The following is a 17,648-nucleotide window of genomic DNA, read 5'->3' on the forward strand; positions in this document are numbered from 1 at the left end:
AAGCATTGTTTTACATTTTTTGTTTTGTTTGGAAAGGGACACCAAAAATTGGGTGCCACTAACAACTTAGCAGACAACAAACTGCCAGTCATTTTCCTCTTGGTCTCCTCTCTATGTAGACACCTCACCTTTATTCCAACATGATTACAAAGATAATAACAACAAAAGATTTGAAAAAGAGACCCAACCTGAAACATTGCCTGTCCATTTCTTCCACAGATGCGGTCTGACCCACTGAGTTCTAACAGCATTGGGTTTTGTTCAAGGTTCTAGCATCTGCAGTTTTGTCTTGACTTCCATTCTCTCTCAGCCAACACCAATCTGTCTTCCATATTTTCTTAGTCACCACCCAATCGCGATCATTGGTTCTTCCCATAACTCAATCTTTCTCTGTAACTTTTCTTTATTTTCTCAAATCTAAAAAGAGCTCATTATCCTCAAGGATTTAATCCTTTTATCAAATGCTGCTTGATGGGTATTTCTAGCATTTTATTTTTTATTATGTATTTCTGGCATCTTCAGTTTGTTAATGTTAGCTGCCTTTTGTGATTTGGTTTTTGTTAATTGTATGACTTGCTGAGCTCCTATTGCAGTCCTAACAGTTGTGAATTCTTAATACTGCATTTACATTACACCTATCATGTAACTTTCATGCCATTAATGTAAATTGGTGGCTAAAATATAATAGTAAAATCCCAGAAATGCTTGTGTAATGCAAGCTGTCACATTTTGGGCTTGTTTGAAATTATAATTAGTATTGGATGGGGTATCAAGGATAAACTTTTATATGCTTTTCCAAACTAATTTGGAAAAGCATATAAACTGCATCTTTGATTTCAAAGGGTGTAATTGATATGGACAGGGAAGACATTGCTGCTGTACTACACATCGAGCAGTACATAGTTTTGGCTTTGTCTATGAAAATAGATTTTGGAGGCAGTCTGGAGTAGTTTCACAAAGTTGATTCCTAAACTGAAGGCATTATGAGCAGAGGTTGAACAAGTTGAGTCAATACTTGGAGTTTTGGAGCAGTGATCTTATCAAAAAGTAAGATTTTGAGGGACTGGATGCTGAGAGGATGTTTCTTTTTGTCTGGCACATTAGAATAGGGTGGGGGGTATGCTTCCAGTATAAGAAGCCATCCATTCAAAAACTGATATGAAGTAATTTACAGTGTACTTCCTCCACCTTCAACCAAGGTTTATTGAGAAAGTAATGAAGGACGCATTGAATAAGATCTAAATTGCCGTGTTTAATTCTAAAATAAAAATTGTGCTATCTAAGATACATTTAATTATTCCAATCCCTCATGTCGGTCAACTTTTCAACGTGCCACCTTGCAACACAATCTGTTCTGTTGTTCTTGCCAAGTTTAATTAAGTGGAAAAGGAAGACCGTTTAAGAACATGCTGGAAAGAAATATGAAGGAAGGAAAAAGTATTCCAAGATTGTGTAAGAAGCGGTTCAATTACACTGGAAACAAATTTGTTTTCAACATGGCTAAGTGAGGCAACTGGCATTACTAAATGACCAAAAAGTCATTACATTTAGTTCAAGTGGTATTACTGTCCTGCAGAAGTGCATTAACAAAAACTTTCTGTTACGGTTCAGTGCAAAATATGGACATGGTTTGAAAATAGAATGTGAAACTCCCTCTGAGTCCTCACCAGTGCAGGCAGCATGTTCAATCTCGTTTTTCGGCGACCCCTCATTCCCCACTGTGATGGAAGGAAAATAATGTATACCTTCTTTCCTCCTTTTTTCTCCCGAGGTCGGGGCGATCGAGGCTCCCGCGATCGGGGCGGTTGAGGCTCCTGCGGTTGGAGCTCCCGAAGTCGATCCCTAACAAAGGGACCACCAGCTGCACAATGTTAAGGCTGCAGTGCGGACGGAGATACGATACTGCATCGTACAGTGCGGACTGAGATACGATAGCTTTCAAGAGAGCTAGATAGGGCTCTTAAAAATAGCAGAGTCAGGGGATATGGGGAGAAGGCTGGACCGGGGTACTGATTGGGGATGATCAGCCATGACCACATTGAATGGCGGTGCTGGCTCGAAGGGCCAAATGGCCTGCTCCTGCACCTATTATCTGTTGTCTATTGATACGGAAAACATCGCATCTCCGTCGAGGGGAGATAAAAAATGCCCACCCCAACCCCACATTATACAAAAACTAAACATACACTAAAACATACAAGTAAAAACAACAAAAGAAGAAAGGGACGAGACAGGCTGTTGGCGAGGCTGCCATGTACGGCGCCACACAGTAGACCTCATGTTGATGCCATTTAATACATTATGTCCTATCACTGTCTTAAATGTCGTATTCATAAAATGAGGTTATTTCGCAAAATGCTAGTATTTATGGGCTACCCTAGCTGGCATTGCATTAGCATTGGCCAACATGCTTGATTCTTCAATGTGAAGTGATATATAGGGCAGATGAAGGATGTGCATTTTCTTCCTTAAAGGGCATTAGTTAATTATACTTGTTTTGAGTGACCCTCCAGTAGATTAGTACCAGCTAGTTTATCATTCCAAATCCCACAATTTCTATGTTGCATTCCCATGTAGCCCATCTCACACAGCGTTGGAAGTGATTTTGTCCTATTGATGTAAACTAGCTCATAGAGCCATCTTTAAGTGGATGGGTCTGGAGGTTCATTTGAGTTTGCATTTGGGTTGCAAGTACTGCCAGAACTGTACATGTGCATTAAAGTCTGAAATCAGGCATGTGAAGTCGAGCCCAATTAACTGAACACTGAACTGCGAAGCTGGTATCCAACTTGATAACATTAGTGTATTTTCAACTATTGGAAAACATAGATTAAAACAAAGCACACCATCTCCTGTAAAAGAGATGGACCCAGTGACTTTCTAAAAGTGACATTCAAAATAGCCTAGAAATAGTATATACTTTTGAATTTTTTGAGTTGTCAAGCCAAAAACAAAGCTTCGTATTTGATTTGAAAAACAACAGTATTTGATTTTTATTCCTTCCCACACTGCACTTTAACATTTTTGGTTATGTGACAAGCTTGATTCACTTGACTCAATAGTTCTTTTTGCCTTGTGCAGGATGATCACGAGTCCAGGCCTTGTGATAAAAGGCACACTTGAGACTCTTTACTGTTGGGGGGTGGGGTTATGGTGAAGGTAGACCTGCCGTCTTTCACTAAACAAGATGCCCCTCTCACCTGTAGCTTTTCGAAAGGTGGGTACAGAGCTCCATACAAAAGAGAAGAGGTTGCCTTGGAATCTTGAACTCCCATCCTGACAAATTAACATGTTTTGATAGTTAGCTGAAGTACTTCTACCTCAATAGGTCATGGTAATTTGGTGTGCACTAGTTTGATAGAAGTAGACTTAACATATAACATATAACAATTACAGCACGGAAACAGGCCATCTCGACCCCTCTAGTCCATGCCGAACACATAATCTCCCTAGTCCCATATACCTGCGCTCAGACCATAACCCTCCATTCCTTTCCCATCCATATAACTATCCAATTTATTTTTAAATGATAAAAACGAACCTGCCTCCACCACCTTCACTGGAAGCTCATTCCACACAGCTACCACTCTCTGAGTAAAGAAGTTCCCCCTCATGTTACCCCTAAACTTCAGTCCCTTAATTCTCAAGTCATGTCCCCTTGTTTGAATCTTCCCTACTCTCAGTGGGAAAAGCTTTTCCACGTCAACTCTGTCTATCCCTCTCATCATTTTAAAAACCTCTATCAAGTCCCCCCTTAACCTTCTGCGCTCCAAAGAATAAAGCCCTAACTTGTTCAACCTTTCTCTGTAACTTAGTTGCTGAAACCCAGGCAACATTCTAGTAAATCTCCTCTGTACTCTCTCTATTTTGTTGACTTAAAAGCAACTTGAGGCGAACTAGGGGAAAAATGCCTTGGCAGACTTTGTAGATTTATTGAACTGATTGGAAAGATCTGATCTTGGACCTAGACAATATTATATTGCCACTGAGGTCTAAACAAGCATTTTATTCAAGTTCACAGAAAGCTGAAGTTTCTGTCCAGAAAGCTGATTTTTTTTATTTGTGTTTTTTTTTTTTTTTTCCAAAAAAAATCAGCTGTATCTTTTTATTCTCTCTGGTCTTGAAGTCTCTGTTGCTTTCACTTTAAAACTGATATTTAAATTTAAACCCGTTGCTGTATATGTGGCTGCGAATGTTTTTTTGGAAACCAAATCAGGATTGTTATGATTGAGTCATTAGATTGTCGAGCAAGCCTGGATTGATATTTCTGCATGTCACTGAGATCTTCCTCTTTGCATTTTCTGGCCAAACTATTCTGCTTGGATTTGGAAAATAAATGTTTTATTTCAGATGTTCAAAATAATTTTGATTTTTTTTTTCTAAATAAATTCATCTTATCTGTCATATTGGATTTGCAGCAGACAGCCAGGCATGTACCCTGGTCTACATCAAGTTCATTGTGAAACAATACTGGTCAATTATCATGCATTTGCTGACTTCAGTATCCTGTAGTCGCCTCTTTTCTTCTATCATTATTTCCAAGCTTTGATGGCATAAAACCTGTAGTTGGACAATATCTGAGTCGTGACCCTAAGACCCTTGGATGTACATCTGTTTTGCAGTCTGAATGTTCAACATTTGTCTTTAAATTTCTAATCTTTTATGATTTCCAATTTTTATACAAATTTTGTGAAACTTAATGTACACATCAGCTGTGTAGCTAATGATATGATTCCTTGAGCCTGTGCTGCCAATCGATAAGGTCATGTGATCTTGCACGCTGCTCTGTTTTTCTGTCTGTTTTCTGCTTTTGAATGTGGTGTGGTCTGGAAATCAACTGTCAAGATATTCAATGATTCAGCCTCCACAGCTCTAGAGTCATTGTCCCGAGAAATTCCTCATCTCAATTGTAAATAGATGACCTCTTGTCCATCTACCCTAGTGCTGGTCTTTGTTTGGGTTAACTTGTGACAGCATAATAAAAAATCTGCCTCTAAAATTAAAGACAAAAAAAGCATGCAGTTGCGGGCTGATCACGTGATTCTATTCAATATGCTAGTAAACAATGTGGTGAGACACTAGACTTGGTCAGCTTAAAAATAAATAATTGCCCCAAATAGATTCAAATTTTTTTTTCCTGATCATTCATCTGCATTATGCAACATGTTTTTGAAAAAGGCAATGAATTAGCTCTGACTGGCTGTGAAATCTGCCATCTTGGCACTAATGTTAAATTCCAAAGAGATTCATCCCAGCTTCATTCAAAATAAAAACTGAAACTAAATTGATTCCTGGAATTTGAATAGGCTGTTTCCTTTTCTCCTTCACACAACCAAATCATGCAGAATTTTTCCCAGGAGGCTTATAAATGTTAGAATTTATTTTTTTCCCTTATTGCTAATTTTCCATTGGTGTTGCTTTGGCATTTAATGTTTGTTTACTGGGATAGTTTTGGTACAATTCTAGTACAATACTAGAAGTTAAAAATCTGGAGCTAAAGTGAATTAACCGCTTGCATGTAATTACCTATTTTATGCAGGGTAGCAGACTCCTCCAAATAACTTCACCTGCTCACTGACTAAATACAGTGCCCTCCATGCTTGAGACAAAGACCCATCATTTATTTATTTGCCTCTGTACTCCACAATTTGAGATTTGTAATAGAAAACACACACATGTGGTTAAAGTGCACATTGTCAGATTTTAATAAAGGCCATTTTTATACATTTTGGTTTCACCATATAGAAATTACAGCAGTGTTTATATAGAGTCCCCTCCATTTCAGGGCAAGGTTTGTGGAACATAGCATGAGTAAACACAACTTGGTCCATGATGGCTATTCTAATTGTCTTGTCAATTGGGACATCTACCTACCTGCTAATGCCAAGTTTGGACTTCATTACTGCTGGCAATTTTCAGGCAGTGGATTGGCTTGAGGTAGCCGTGTTAGTGGGCAGCGCCCTTCTTATAATTAAAATTATCCTTGTGCTGTTGTGTATAAGCGAGTTTGATATTCTAAAAAACTCAAGGAATCATGGGATTTGTCCCATGGGATTTGTCAAAGGTCGCTCGATGTAAAGAAAAAGCCAACGAAGCGCTGCCGAACTGCCACTGGACCGTTTCCTCGCCCGAGGGGTGGCCGGAGACGTCCAGCACGGAGAAGAAGCGGAAACTCCAGCCCAACCCCGCTCCACGACTGGCTGGGGTCCGCCGACCAACTCCCAACCCCACCCCCTCCGGCAAAAGCCAAGCACCAGCCATCAACTTGGATACACACAAAATGCCGCAGTAAGTCAGCGACACAGGGAGAAGGAATGGGTGACGTTTTGGGTTAAGGACTTTCTCCAGAGATATTGCCTGACCCGCCGAGCCACCGCAGCATCCAGTGTGCATCCCCGGTGATGACCGGCACTCGGCCCCCACTGGCACCAAGGCGGCCAACCGACAGCCACTGGACAAGGCGAGAGGCGCAGCCCCCCCCCCCCGGGAGTCGGAGCAGAACCGAGTTGGTGCCCCTCCGCGCAGGCACCCTGCCAGTCCAGGGTTGCCAGCCAACCCGGCAGGACAGGCAGAGCTGGAGCCAGCACCTCCCCCCGCGCTGGCTGCAAATCCAGGGCCGCCAACGTCCCACCACCCTGGACAGGGACGGGACACCCGGGCGGGGACGGCCCAGCAGCAACTCAACTTGACTTTTCCTGTTCATCGCGGTGTGTGTCTGCATCACATTGGCTTTGCACCGTGTGAATTTCAGTCAGACAGCACTCCCCATGCTTGGCCTGTCCACCGCCTGCAGAACGGGCTGGTGAAGGAAGTGATGTGTGTGTGTTCCACTCTGACGGTTGCTGTTCCAGTTGCTGGTTTTTCTGGCGACTGCCGATAACTTGACAGTGGGACAGGCCCATAACAAAAGGAGATCTCTACTTTTTGGGTGAACATAGTGTTGACGTGGTCGTTGATTTAGTCAAGTAACTTTATGACACTTCATGTAATAAGAACACTTCAGATCTCCGTACATTCATATTGTGCCAATTCACCGCTTCATATTGCTTCGGTTATCAATGCCGTAGACCCTTTAGAGCATATGGCAATGTTGCCTCTTGCGTACCTATTACATTTTCCCCCTTTCACCTTAAACCTATGTCCTCTGGTTCTTAATTCCTCTATCCTAGGTAAAAGACTGCATTCATCCTATCTATTCCCATCATGAGTATAAAATCACCCCTTAGCCTCCTGCGCTCCAATGAATAAAATCCTAGCTTTCCCAATCTCTCCCTATAGCGCAGGTACTTTACTGCTGGTAACATCCTTGTATCTTCTCTGCACTCTTTTCCAACTTAATAACATCCCTCCTATAACAGGTTGACCGAAACAAAACAATACTCTTAATATGGTCTCGCCAACATCTTGTACAACTAACATGGTGTCCCAACTTCTATACTCAATACCCAGACTATCCTGGAATTGTACAGTTGAAAGTTTTCTCTCCAGCTGTGGCACTATATAAAAAGAAAATAGCCTCTTAGTACTGCAGACCTTTTCCCCTCAATTTTGATAGGCATGATACAAGTTTTGTTTGGCTGCTTCATGCAACAAGATTTCAAATCCATAATTAAAAAGTGATTGTTGCTAATATCGTAGCGAATTGATAAATGTAATAAAGGTTAAAACTATTCATTAACATTAGATGTAACTATTTATGGACATGGTAATCATTAATATGATTTGATTGAAGCAGAGACAAAGCTGTAAAACACTTAATGGGAGCTCATAACTTGCCCTCCAAGACTGCACGTTGTGTGCCTGACTTGCTGGGAGTTCATTTTTCAAACTAACAAGCTCTTATCTTGTTTACATTACTCAAAATTGTATCTTATCAGTTACAAAACAAATGCATGTGTGAGTGAAAATGTTGCTGGTACAATTTGGGTGATTGTGGAAGAATTGAGTCTAATTAGCAGTATGTTATTGGGTTTAAAGCATTCATGGTTACATAGATATTTAAAATATCAACTTCCTGAAATCCTTCTAAAAGTAAAAGGTACTGCAGTAGTTGTTTTATACCAAACGTAGACACAAAATACTGGAGTAACTCGGCAGGGCAAGCAGCATCTCTGGTGAAAATGAATAGGTGACATTTTGGGTCATGACCCAATAGACAGTAGGTGCAGTAGTAGGCCATTTGGCCTTTTGAGCCAGCACCGCCATTCAATGTGATCATGGCTGATCATCCCCAATCAGTACCTCGTTCCTGCCTTCTCCCCATATCCCCTGACTCCGCTATTTTTAAGAGCCCTATCTAGCTCTCTCTTGAAAGTATCCAGAGAACCTGCTTCCACCACCCTCTGAGGCAGAGAATTCCACAGACTCACCACTCTCTGTGAGAAAAAGTGTTTCTTCGTCTCGGTTCTAAATGGCTTACTCCTTATTCTTAAACTGTGGCCCCTGGTTCTGGACTCACCCAACATCGGGAACATGTTTCCTGCCTCTAGCGTGTCCAAGCCCTTAACATAGAAACATAGTAAATAGGTGCAGGAGTAGGCCATTCGGCCCTTCGAGCCTACACCGCCATTCGATATGATCATGGCTGATCATCCAACTCAGTATCCCATCCCTGCCTTCTCCCCATACCCCCTGATCACTTTAGCCACAAGGGCCACATCTAACTCCCTCTTAAATATAGCCAATGAACTGGCCTCAACTACCTTCTGTGGCAAATAATTCCACAGATTCACCACTCTCTGTGTAAAAAATTATTTTCTCATCTCGGTCCTAAAAGACTTCCCTCTTATCCTTAAACTGTGACCTCTAGTTCTGGACTTCCCCAACATCGGGAATAATCTTCCTGCATCTAGCCTGTCCAACCCCTTAAGAATTTTGTAAGTTTCTATAAGATCCCCCCCTCAATCTTCTGAATTCCAGCGTGTACAAGCCGAGTCTAACCAGTCTTTCTTCATATGAAAGTCCTGCCATCCCAGGAATCAGTCTGGTGAACCTTTGTACTCCCTCTATGGCAAGAATGTCTTTCCTCAGATTCCTCAAATTAACAATCTTATATGTTTCAATTAGAGCCCTCTCATCCTTCTAAACTCCAGAGTGTACAAGCCCAGTTGCTCCATTCTCTCAGCATAACATTATGTTGGTTTGTGAGCCATTACTGTGACTTGGTCATATTTTGTGGCACGATGACTTAAACTTTTTAAATGAATTGGATTTGTATACGATGGTAATCTCATTTTGTAAAATATTGATTTGTCTTTACTGTGTGTGACCCGAGTAATTATTTTTCCTTTGGTCAAAACAGCAACTGATTAGCCCGTTGACTATATTTGGATTTTTTTTTTTAAACTGGCAAAACAAGTTTTAAGTTTTAAAATCAAGTAGCAGCTCAATCAGTGCAAGGTGAGGTTGCAATTAATTGGTGGTTGATACAATTGCAATCCGTTTGCATTTTCTTGTAAGCAAGTAAAATCAGAAAAGCTTTGTTTAAAACTCTAACTAACGACAACTTAGTTCGAACGAAATTGCATTCACTAGAAGCCTGTTTTAGAAACCTCTAAATTTAGGGTGGACTAATTCCAAAGGCTTATCAGAGGCTTTCAGTGTAATTTCCCTTCCAGTGGGAGGATATGGCCTTTTAGACTCTTTTGTTTATAGTGGATTTCCACAGTCATTGTAAACAACAATATTAAAACTTTATTCGTGTTTTTGTAAGAATTTTGGACTGTAGCCTGTGTAAATTGACTATTTAGAGATGATTGGATTTGGCTTGTGCAGTCTGGTAATCAGGTGCCATTATAGTGCTACAGAGAGGTCAGTTCTAACATATCTGCAATTTAAATGATTGGGAAGACAAATTCCACGTTATTGTGATCGTACCTGTTGAAATTACATTATTTTATGTGAAATTGGTGGTGGCAATTTCTGTTTCTGCTGTTAATACCAACCTAATGTTTTTCGAAGTTGACTTCTCTTCGAAACGATTTTGAACTATTGACTTTTTGTCCGTTGATGCATTTTTGAATGTTTGCACTATTTTAATTTATTGTTCTTGCTGGCTGAGGAAGCAATCTTGGAGGAACTTCCTGCTCTTCAACCCGTATTGGCACTTTTAGATCTGGGTTGAACAAACACAGCACCGCTGACAATGAAGCGTACTCTAGATCTTGCAGTGAAATGTTAGCTTGATTCATGTGTTCAAACTGTGAAATGGAACCTCGCCACTTGAATCGGGTGTCCATCCTGCCAGCGATGTAAAGCTGATATTTTCATTACTGGAAAATGTAGTCACAAGACTTAATTAAAAATTAAAAGAAAGTTCTTCTCTGCAGCTTAATGAAAAGGGAATGTCGTGTAGTTATTCAGCTTTGTGGTTCTGCTCAAAGCATACCAGTTGCAACAAGGACTAATTCTACGATACGATAGATCTTTATTCATCCCGGACCGAAACTGCTTAAGATGCTAGAATCCATACATCTAAACAATTGAAGAAGGGTTTCGGCCCGAAACGTCGCCTATTTCCTTCGCTCCATAGATGCTGCTGCACCCGCTGAGTTTCCCCAGCAATTTTGTGTACCTTCGATATTCCAGCATCTGCAGTTCCCTTTTGAACATCTAAACAATTGGGTAGCCAGCAGTTTGCAACTTTATGGGTTACATCCAGGTTGAAGGCTGATTCCCCAACATAAAATTAAAAACAGAAATGCTGGTAACACTTAGCAAATCAGGCAGCATCCATGGAAAGAGATATCGAGCCAATATTTCAGAGCAATTACCAGAACTGGGAAAGAGAAAGCAAGTTAGTCTTAAATTGCAGAGTGTGGGGAAGGGATGGATGGGATAAAAATAATATCTGAGGTGAGGCTAGGATTGGCAAGGTTTATAAAGCCATCTGGCTAATAGATCAGTGGGGGGGGGAAACAAAAAACAAAGAAACATACGGAAGCTGTGAAATTTAAGTCAGAACTTTGAAGTCTGAGACCGAAACACTCGGTAGAGAGCATAGAGAGGAAAGCTGACAATTTTACAGATGGACAGTTTGCAGCAAAACTGGGAATTTCTGATTCATCTGAAAAAGTGAGTTATCTGAAATGGATATTGAGACCCAGGATGTAATGGTCTTAGATGGGAGATGAGGCATGTTCCTCAAATATGCTTTGTTTCATTGGAACTGTGCAACAGTAGGAATAGGATGGAGGATTCAAATGTCTGGCCACTAAAAATTAAGCGACTCCCTTGGGGAATCTGCAACTCTTAAAAATTGTTTGGACTGAACAATAGACTAGATAGGCCTTACCTAGACTTGTGGGTAATTAAGTCTTCCTTTTGCCGCAGGAAGATCAAAACTAGTAGTAATGTAGGAGCTAAGCAGATTTGTCTGAATGAATGCTGTTCAGAAACAATGTTGTTATGAATATTGTTCATTTCCCATTGTGGTTCTGAGGCTACCTGCTGCTTATATTTGTCAGACTGAATTAAGCCAAAGTACAGCATTTGAAATGTAACAATTCTTGTGCAGATGAACTGCTTCAGTTAGAAAACTTCAGCAACATGTATTGAAATAAGTGTCTGTTATTTTGATGGTTTAAATCCGTGCAGGTAAAATTCCATTACCGTCTGGGAAATATTCACCTGAAATGTTACCTGTAAAGGAAGCCCCTTCGGGTATGGTAACACAATCATCTTGATTAAATAACCACTGCTTTTGCCAGAACCAATATCATCTTGTGAACTTAATGTGAAGGTACATTAGTAAATATTACTGGATATAACTTGAGTGCTCTTGTACCTATTTTCTGCTAATCAAGCCTTTTGGATTGAAAGGAGTTTTCCTTAAGTTGTGTGAAATGAGAATCAATATGTTTAAGTTGACTGAGTGTGAGATAGAGCTGCTGATAAAGGTCCAATTTTGGTAGCTGGATGACAGTTTTGTTTTAATTGGTAAAATTGCATTGTTTTCTCCACACATGGTGTGGGAAAGCGAAGCTTGTAATACCTATTTAAAAAATATATAATTCGTTTTGATGCTTTCTATCATATTCTTTTCCGCGAATGTGACCTTCTCTTTGCCCTTTTACCAAAGTGTCTTTTCGTGCGTATGTGCTTGCAAACCAGAAGCAAATACTGTTTTATGAAATTTTCTGATGAAAAATATCTGGTATCTTGAAGATTTGAAAGTTGTGAGCAAGAGCGACAATAAACGTGAAGAAACTGCAAATAATGCCTAACTGCAAGTTTTAATTAATATTATTTGCATACTGTTTCAAATTCATTTGGGAAAATGAGTAGCAGTGATCTGTTGTGCAACATGAGTCTCTATTACTTTCTCTACTGTAAAAGAGTTCAAGGAAAGGATGGTGTTGGCAGGAAGTGAAGCTGGGTTAATTATAAAATATATTATCAGTATGATTGTTTACATTACTAAATAATGGTTTAAGTGTTTGTATGCAAAGTAACTTTAAGGATATTCCTGCAAAAATGTTTTAGCATTTTGAATCTAACAAAAGCCTTGACATTCAATGGCAAATCCATCAGTCTTCTCCCACCCTCCCTCTTCAATGAACTCTTTTGGGGGAAGCGAGGATGGTATTGGGATTTTGTGAAGAAATGTAATCACCATTAGTATGTAGTTCAAATGAGTTGAATGCAAGAGCCGGTTTAAATAACTCTTTACTCCCCAAGTCCTTCCACTATCTTCAAGGCACAAGTCGGGGGAATGATAGACTCTTCCCCACTTGCTTTGACGCCATCCCGGGCATAAACTGCTTTATTGGGATCCCCCTCACTACCCTAAACATTTTTACCTCTACCACTGATCCATTACAGCCTTGAGGCCTCCTACCACAGTGAGTATATAGTGGCCAGAGGATTTCGTTGAGGCAGGTACTATAACATTTAAAAGACAGTTGGACAGGTGCATGGATAGGAAACGTTTAGAGAGATATGGGCAATGCAGGCGGGAGAAACTCGTGTAGGCCTGTTTCTGTGCAGTATGGCTATATGCCGATTGTCAAAATGAAATTGGTAACCAATCTATTATTGTACATATTTTTTGGTGTAGTGAACACATGCAATGGGAATACATTAAACCTCATGTCTCATTTTGTAATGATAGCTTTTGCAGATTAGCACTAGAGAAAGCACATTTTCAAGGAACAACAATTGCTGCCTGATTCACATATGGAAAAATAGCCTTTCAGTTCAGGTAAGAATTGGGAGAAATTCAGGTTTGTTTGTGAACTAAGGAGGTGTCAACTTATAGTTGTACTATACACACTTGGCTCCAAACATATGGAAGTAAGTACAGCACTTGTTTGGCATTGTTGAGCAGTGACTCTTTTCTCCACCTGTGTTCAAGAAGGAACTGCAGATGCTGGCAAATCGAAGGTACACAAAAATGCTGGAGAAACTCAGCGGGTGCAGCAGCATCTATGGAGCGAAGGAAATAGGTGACTTTTCGGGCCGAAACCCTTCTTCAGACTGAAGAAGGGTTTCGGCCCGAAACGTCACCTATTCGCTCCATAGATGCTGCTGCACCCGCTGAGTTTCTCCAGCATTTTTGTGTACCTTTTCTCCACCTAGTGCCTGGAAATAAATGACAGTCGGTGCCCTAGAAGGGTGGGACAAGATTAACATTGCAGTCAGGGTTGGAGAAAATGTATACTCTTTGAATCCATTGTAGCAGACTGCTGTTGTTTGGAGATTCATTAGGGCTAGTAGCTATCTCTTTGAAGACCTGAAACAAACAGTTTGGGATAATACTGGATTTCTAACTTGCTGTACACTTGCATGACATAAATATCACAGCACTGAGTAGCCATTTGCTACCAGCTGGGCCTTAAACCCCTGTCCCACTTGCGAGTCCTTGGCACGCTAATTACGCGACCTCGTGGGCGCGATGGTTCCGCGGAGGCTGCGCGCGACTTCATGCGCCCGCACAGCCGTCTGGAACGCGTGACGTCATTTGAAGATAGACACAAAATGCAGGAGTAACTCAGCGGGACCGGCAGCATCTCTGGAGAGAAGGAACGGGTGATGTTTCGGGTCGAGACCCTTCAGTCTGAAAGAAGGGTCTTGACCCGAAACGTTATCCATTCTTTCTCTCCAGAGATGCTGCCGGTCCCACTGAGTTACTCCTGCATTTTGTGTCTATCTTCAATTTTCTTGGTCCCGCTCTGGGAGTAGAAGTGGGGGCGGACCGGATCCGCAACGGCCGTGAGCCCCAGGATGAGCTCGGCGATCGGTTGCCTGCTTCTGCTGCTGTTGGAGGTGAGACGTTGCGCGGTGCCAGGGTCTTGGGCCTGTCCCATTTTGGCCGTCAGTTACGCGACAGGCCGGTGGCGTGCGAAGATTTTGTTCGCTACAAAATTTCGGAGTGCAGCGCGATACCGTGCACGACTCCATACCCCTCCGTGCTTCTCAGTGGGACCGGCCCTGCGTAGCCACACGATGCTCGTGCACCTCAACGCGACGACAAGGTTGCGTAATTTGCGTGCCTAGGACAAGTAAGTGGGACAGGGCCTTTACTCTGTCTCCAACTAAGTGAACTGCTCCGATTTAATCGCCTGGATTTTTACATGTGATCACGGGTTACCATGTAAATCACAAAATCTCAGGGATGGTAGACATCTTCTATATGTGTTAAATCTATCATTTGAAATATTGTCATTAGAAAGACGAGCTGGCTTAATTAAATTGCGTAAATATGGAAGTTTAAGTGTAGTTTTTGTAATGTTTGCTTTGAATTGAGTTACTGTATTAAATGATTTTGAATTAACAGAATTTTTCAACGTGAGTTGAGGTGAGAAAATTGATAGCTGGACTAATTTTTTGAAGTTTAAAGAAGGCTCTAGTTGAAAAACTGAATTGAAGATATGATCTGTAAATATATTTTAGTTTGAATGATGTTTTTAAAACATGTTTAATTTTTTGTGGTTGGGAGTGATGAAAGGAAAATCTGCAGGTGAGATTTAAAATCAAACTAATGCGGATGAGCTTGGGTATCTTAGTAATTGGTTGAACAGAATCCAGATGGTGACTAGGCTTTTAAAAAAAAAAGTTCAATTCTCTTCCTGAAAAGCCTGTAGATTTTGATACAACTCATTCTCCCAGCTTTGAATTCTGTTCATTCACTAGATATAATGTGATGGATGTACCTCATCAAGATAACCTAATGGTCAATTATGATTTTGTGTAAATTCCACTGAAGAGGTGTTGCTGTAAACCACAAGTGTTTTTGTACTTGCTTTAAATAGCTTTCCTGTTCTTTGATTTCAGACCCGAATGCAGAGCCTGCAGCCAGACCCTGCTGCCCGATACAGGAATGTAATGGATGCTTTGAAGAGGATTGTCCGTACTGAAGGTTTTTGGAGGCCAATGAGAGGATTAAATGTGACTGCCACTGGTGCCGGGCCAGCACATGCCCTCTATTTTGCCTGCTATGAAAAGATTAAAAAGACATTGAGTGATACCATCCATCCGGGTGGTAATAGTCACATAGCTAATGGTATTAATTACTTCAGTGATTCTTCCTCAGTTTTCACCCTTATACCTCATCTTACCATTTGTTGCTTTCATGTAATCTTTTAATGCTCTGTACAGGTACCTTGACCAGAATGTTCACCTAATGCTGAAAACTGCTTGTGCTGTCCTGGTTTTAAAATCTACTAATCTGCCTTCCTGTAAGCATGTTGGTCTTTTCCTAGCCTTGACTTTTTTTTCATTCATTGCTGTGATGTAACTTAGTTTTGCTCTCTGTGTTTTTACCTAGAAAACAGATGATAGGACCTAATGGGGACCTAACGCAACTAAATAAACCACTTGCAGCAATTATGAGCTTGTGGGATACTAAACTTGGGAAGAATGGCTGTTCTTTTAAAACACTCACTTTTTTACACTAATTCCATGTTTCTGGAAGATCTAAATCTTTTTGCATGTTTTTGATTTGTGTTGGATATAAATAATATTTAATTCAATTTATTAAGTAGAAGTAAGAAAGCCTGATGGGCCGGAGTAGATTAACTGGGCCGAATGGCCTAATTGCCTCTATTGCCTGAGAATGGCTTGAAGAAACCTGTGTGAATTTATTTTGCACTGACATCCAAAAGTGTGTTTTTCAAGTACACGGTGATATTGAACTTGAAGCTACTTAATGGTTGAGGCATTCAGCATAGATATAATGAAGGAGAAGAATGATAAGTGTGTGTTAGAGAAAGAGTAGAAATGTTTATTGGGAAAGATGGAGGTTGCTAGGCAATTTCTGTGGAGCATAACCATTGCCGTAGATCTGATTAGTGAAAAGGCGTGTTTCTGTGCTGAAAATGTCATGCAAGTTGGCTTAATTGCAATTGACGATATTGTAGTTAAAAGTCTCTTTGCATCTCGGGTTAATGTGCAGTATATGTGTGGCATAGCAATTACGTTACTGGGCTAGAGCTCTGGATTAATGAATCCAGGTTCACAGTGATAGATTTGACTTGGCTGCTCTTTGAAGTTGCTTGACATACTCTCAGGTATACCTAATTCTTGTTCGGGATTTACTTCAAATTTAAACAAATGGTTTCCAAGGTAGGACATTTTCAGAAAATCATATTACCTTGGAATTATATACTGAAAATTTCAACTGAAGAGGTTGAATTTGTAGATTTTAAATTTCAATTTCCGGATTTTTAAGTTTGATGATACTTTTTTGAAGAAAAAATTGGCACTGAACTTTGAATGGAAGATTAATAACAAATCTTACACAAGATTGGCGTATGCTCCTTCCGTTCCACTCTGCATATGGTGTTTTATGATGCATAGCTGTTTCACAACTGTCGAAACCACCTTTGTTTAATTCCAGTTATCATCTCACTAAATATGGTTAGCTATGAGTTGACGTCTCATTGTCGTACTATTATTTGCCAATGCTTTTAATTGAAGTTTCAAAAATACAAATTACTTTGATCGTCAATTAAACTTTTCTTAATCCGTGGTGTGCAATCAGTCTGCAGATACTTGTTAAGCTTCTCCCTCTCTCACTTCAGTTGTTCTAGTTGTTACTCTTTATTTCCTGGTTGTCACTTTTTGAAAGTTGGAGCCAGTCCTGCAGATTATTTTGTGCTGTGCTCCATCTAGTGGTACTTCCTCCCAGAGAATTTTGACCTTTTTATATTGTTTCGACTTGTATCTGTGTCTGCCACTTAGTGTGGTTCTGAGTTTTTATTTGACAACATTCATTCATCTGACTATTTGCCCAGTGCCTTTCGATGATCTTCCCCTGTATCTTTTGGGTATGTACAATGTTTTACTCTCCTTTTAGCAATACTCAATCATAACATAGTAGAGTGCAGGAGTTTCACATTTTAACAACATAGGTGTGTGCCTGATTGCTTAAACTGTGACTTGATAAAGCTTATTGAATGTTATCCAGAGAATAATGTTTTCTCCTGATATAACTTTCTAATATGCAATCTAGTTGACTTTAATTTTCATGTTTTTCACTTAAAATATCAGATTCTCAACTGAGCATTCCTGACTGAGGTAGAGCTATTAATTCCAGTAATTAATTTACAATACCTAGGAACTTTTTAATCTTGCAACTCAAAGCTTATGTAACCCTGTTTTGCATTAATACATGGTACTTGCTTATAAGCTGGCAACTACAGTTGTGA

General features: G+C 40.3%; 1 protein-coding gene across 1 annotated transcript in view; it reads left to right on the plus strand.

Moving 5' to 3' along the window:
• Positions 1-17,648, plus strand: part of slc25a28 (solute carrier family 25 member 28) — a 39,622-nt gene that overhangs the window by 12,149 nt on the left and 9,825 nt on the right. The window contains exon 2 of the mRNA XM_033034064.1: positions 15,274-15,502. Coding sequence (XP_032889955.1) covers positions 15,274-15,502 — 229 coding nt within the window. The remainder of the gene's footprint in view (positions 1-15,273; positions 15,503-17,648) is intronic.

This window comes from Amblyraja radiata, chromosome 15 (assembly GCF_010909765.2).
Source record: "Amblyraja radiata isolate CabotCenter1 chromosome 15, sAmbRad1.1.pri, whole genome shotgun sequence".
NCBI lineage: Eukaryota > Metazoa > Chordata > Chondrichthyes > Rajiformes > Rajidae > Amblyraja > Amblyraja radiata.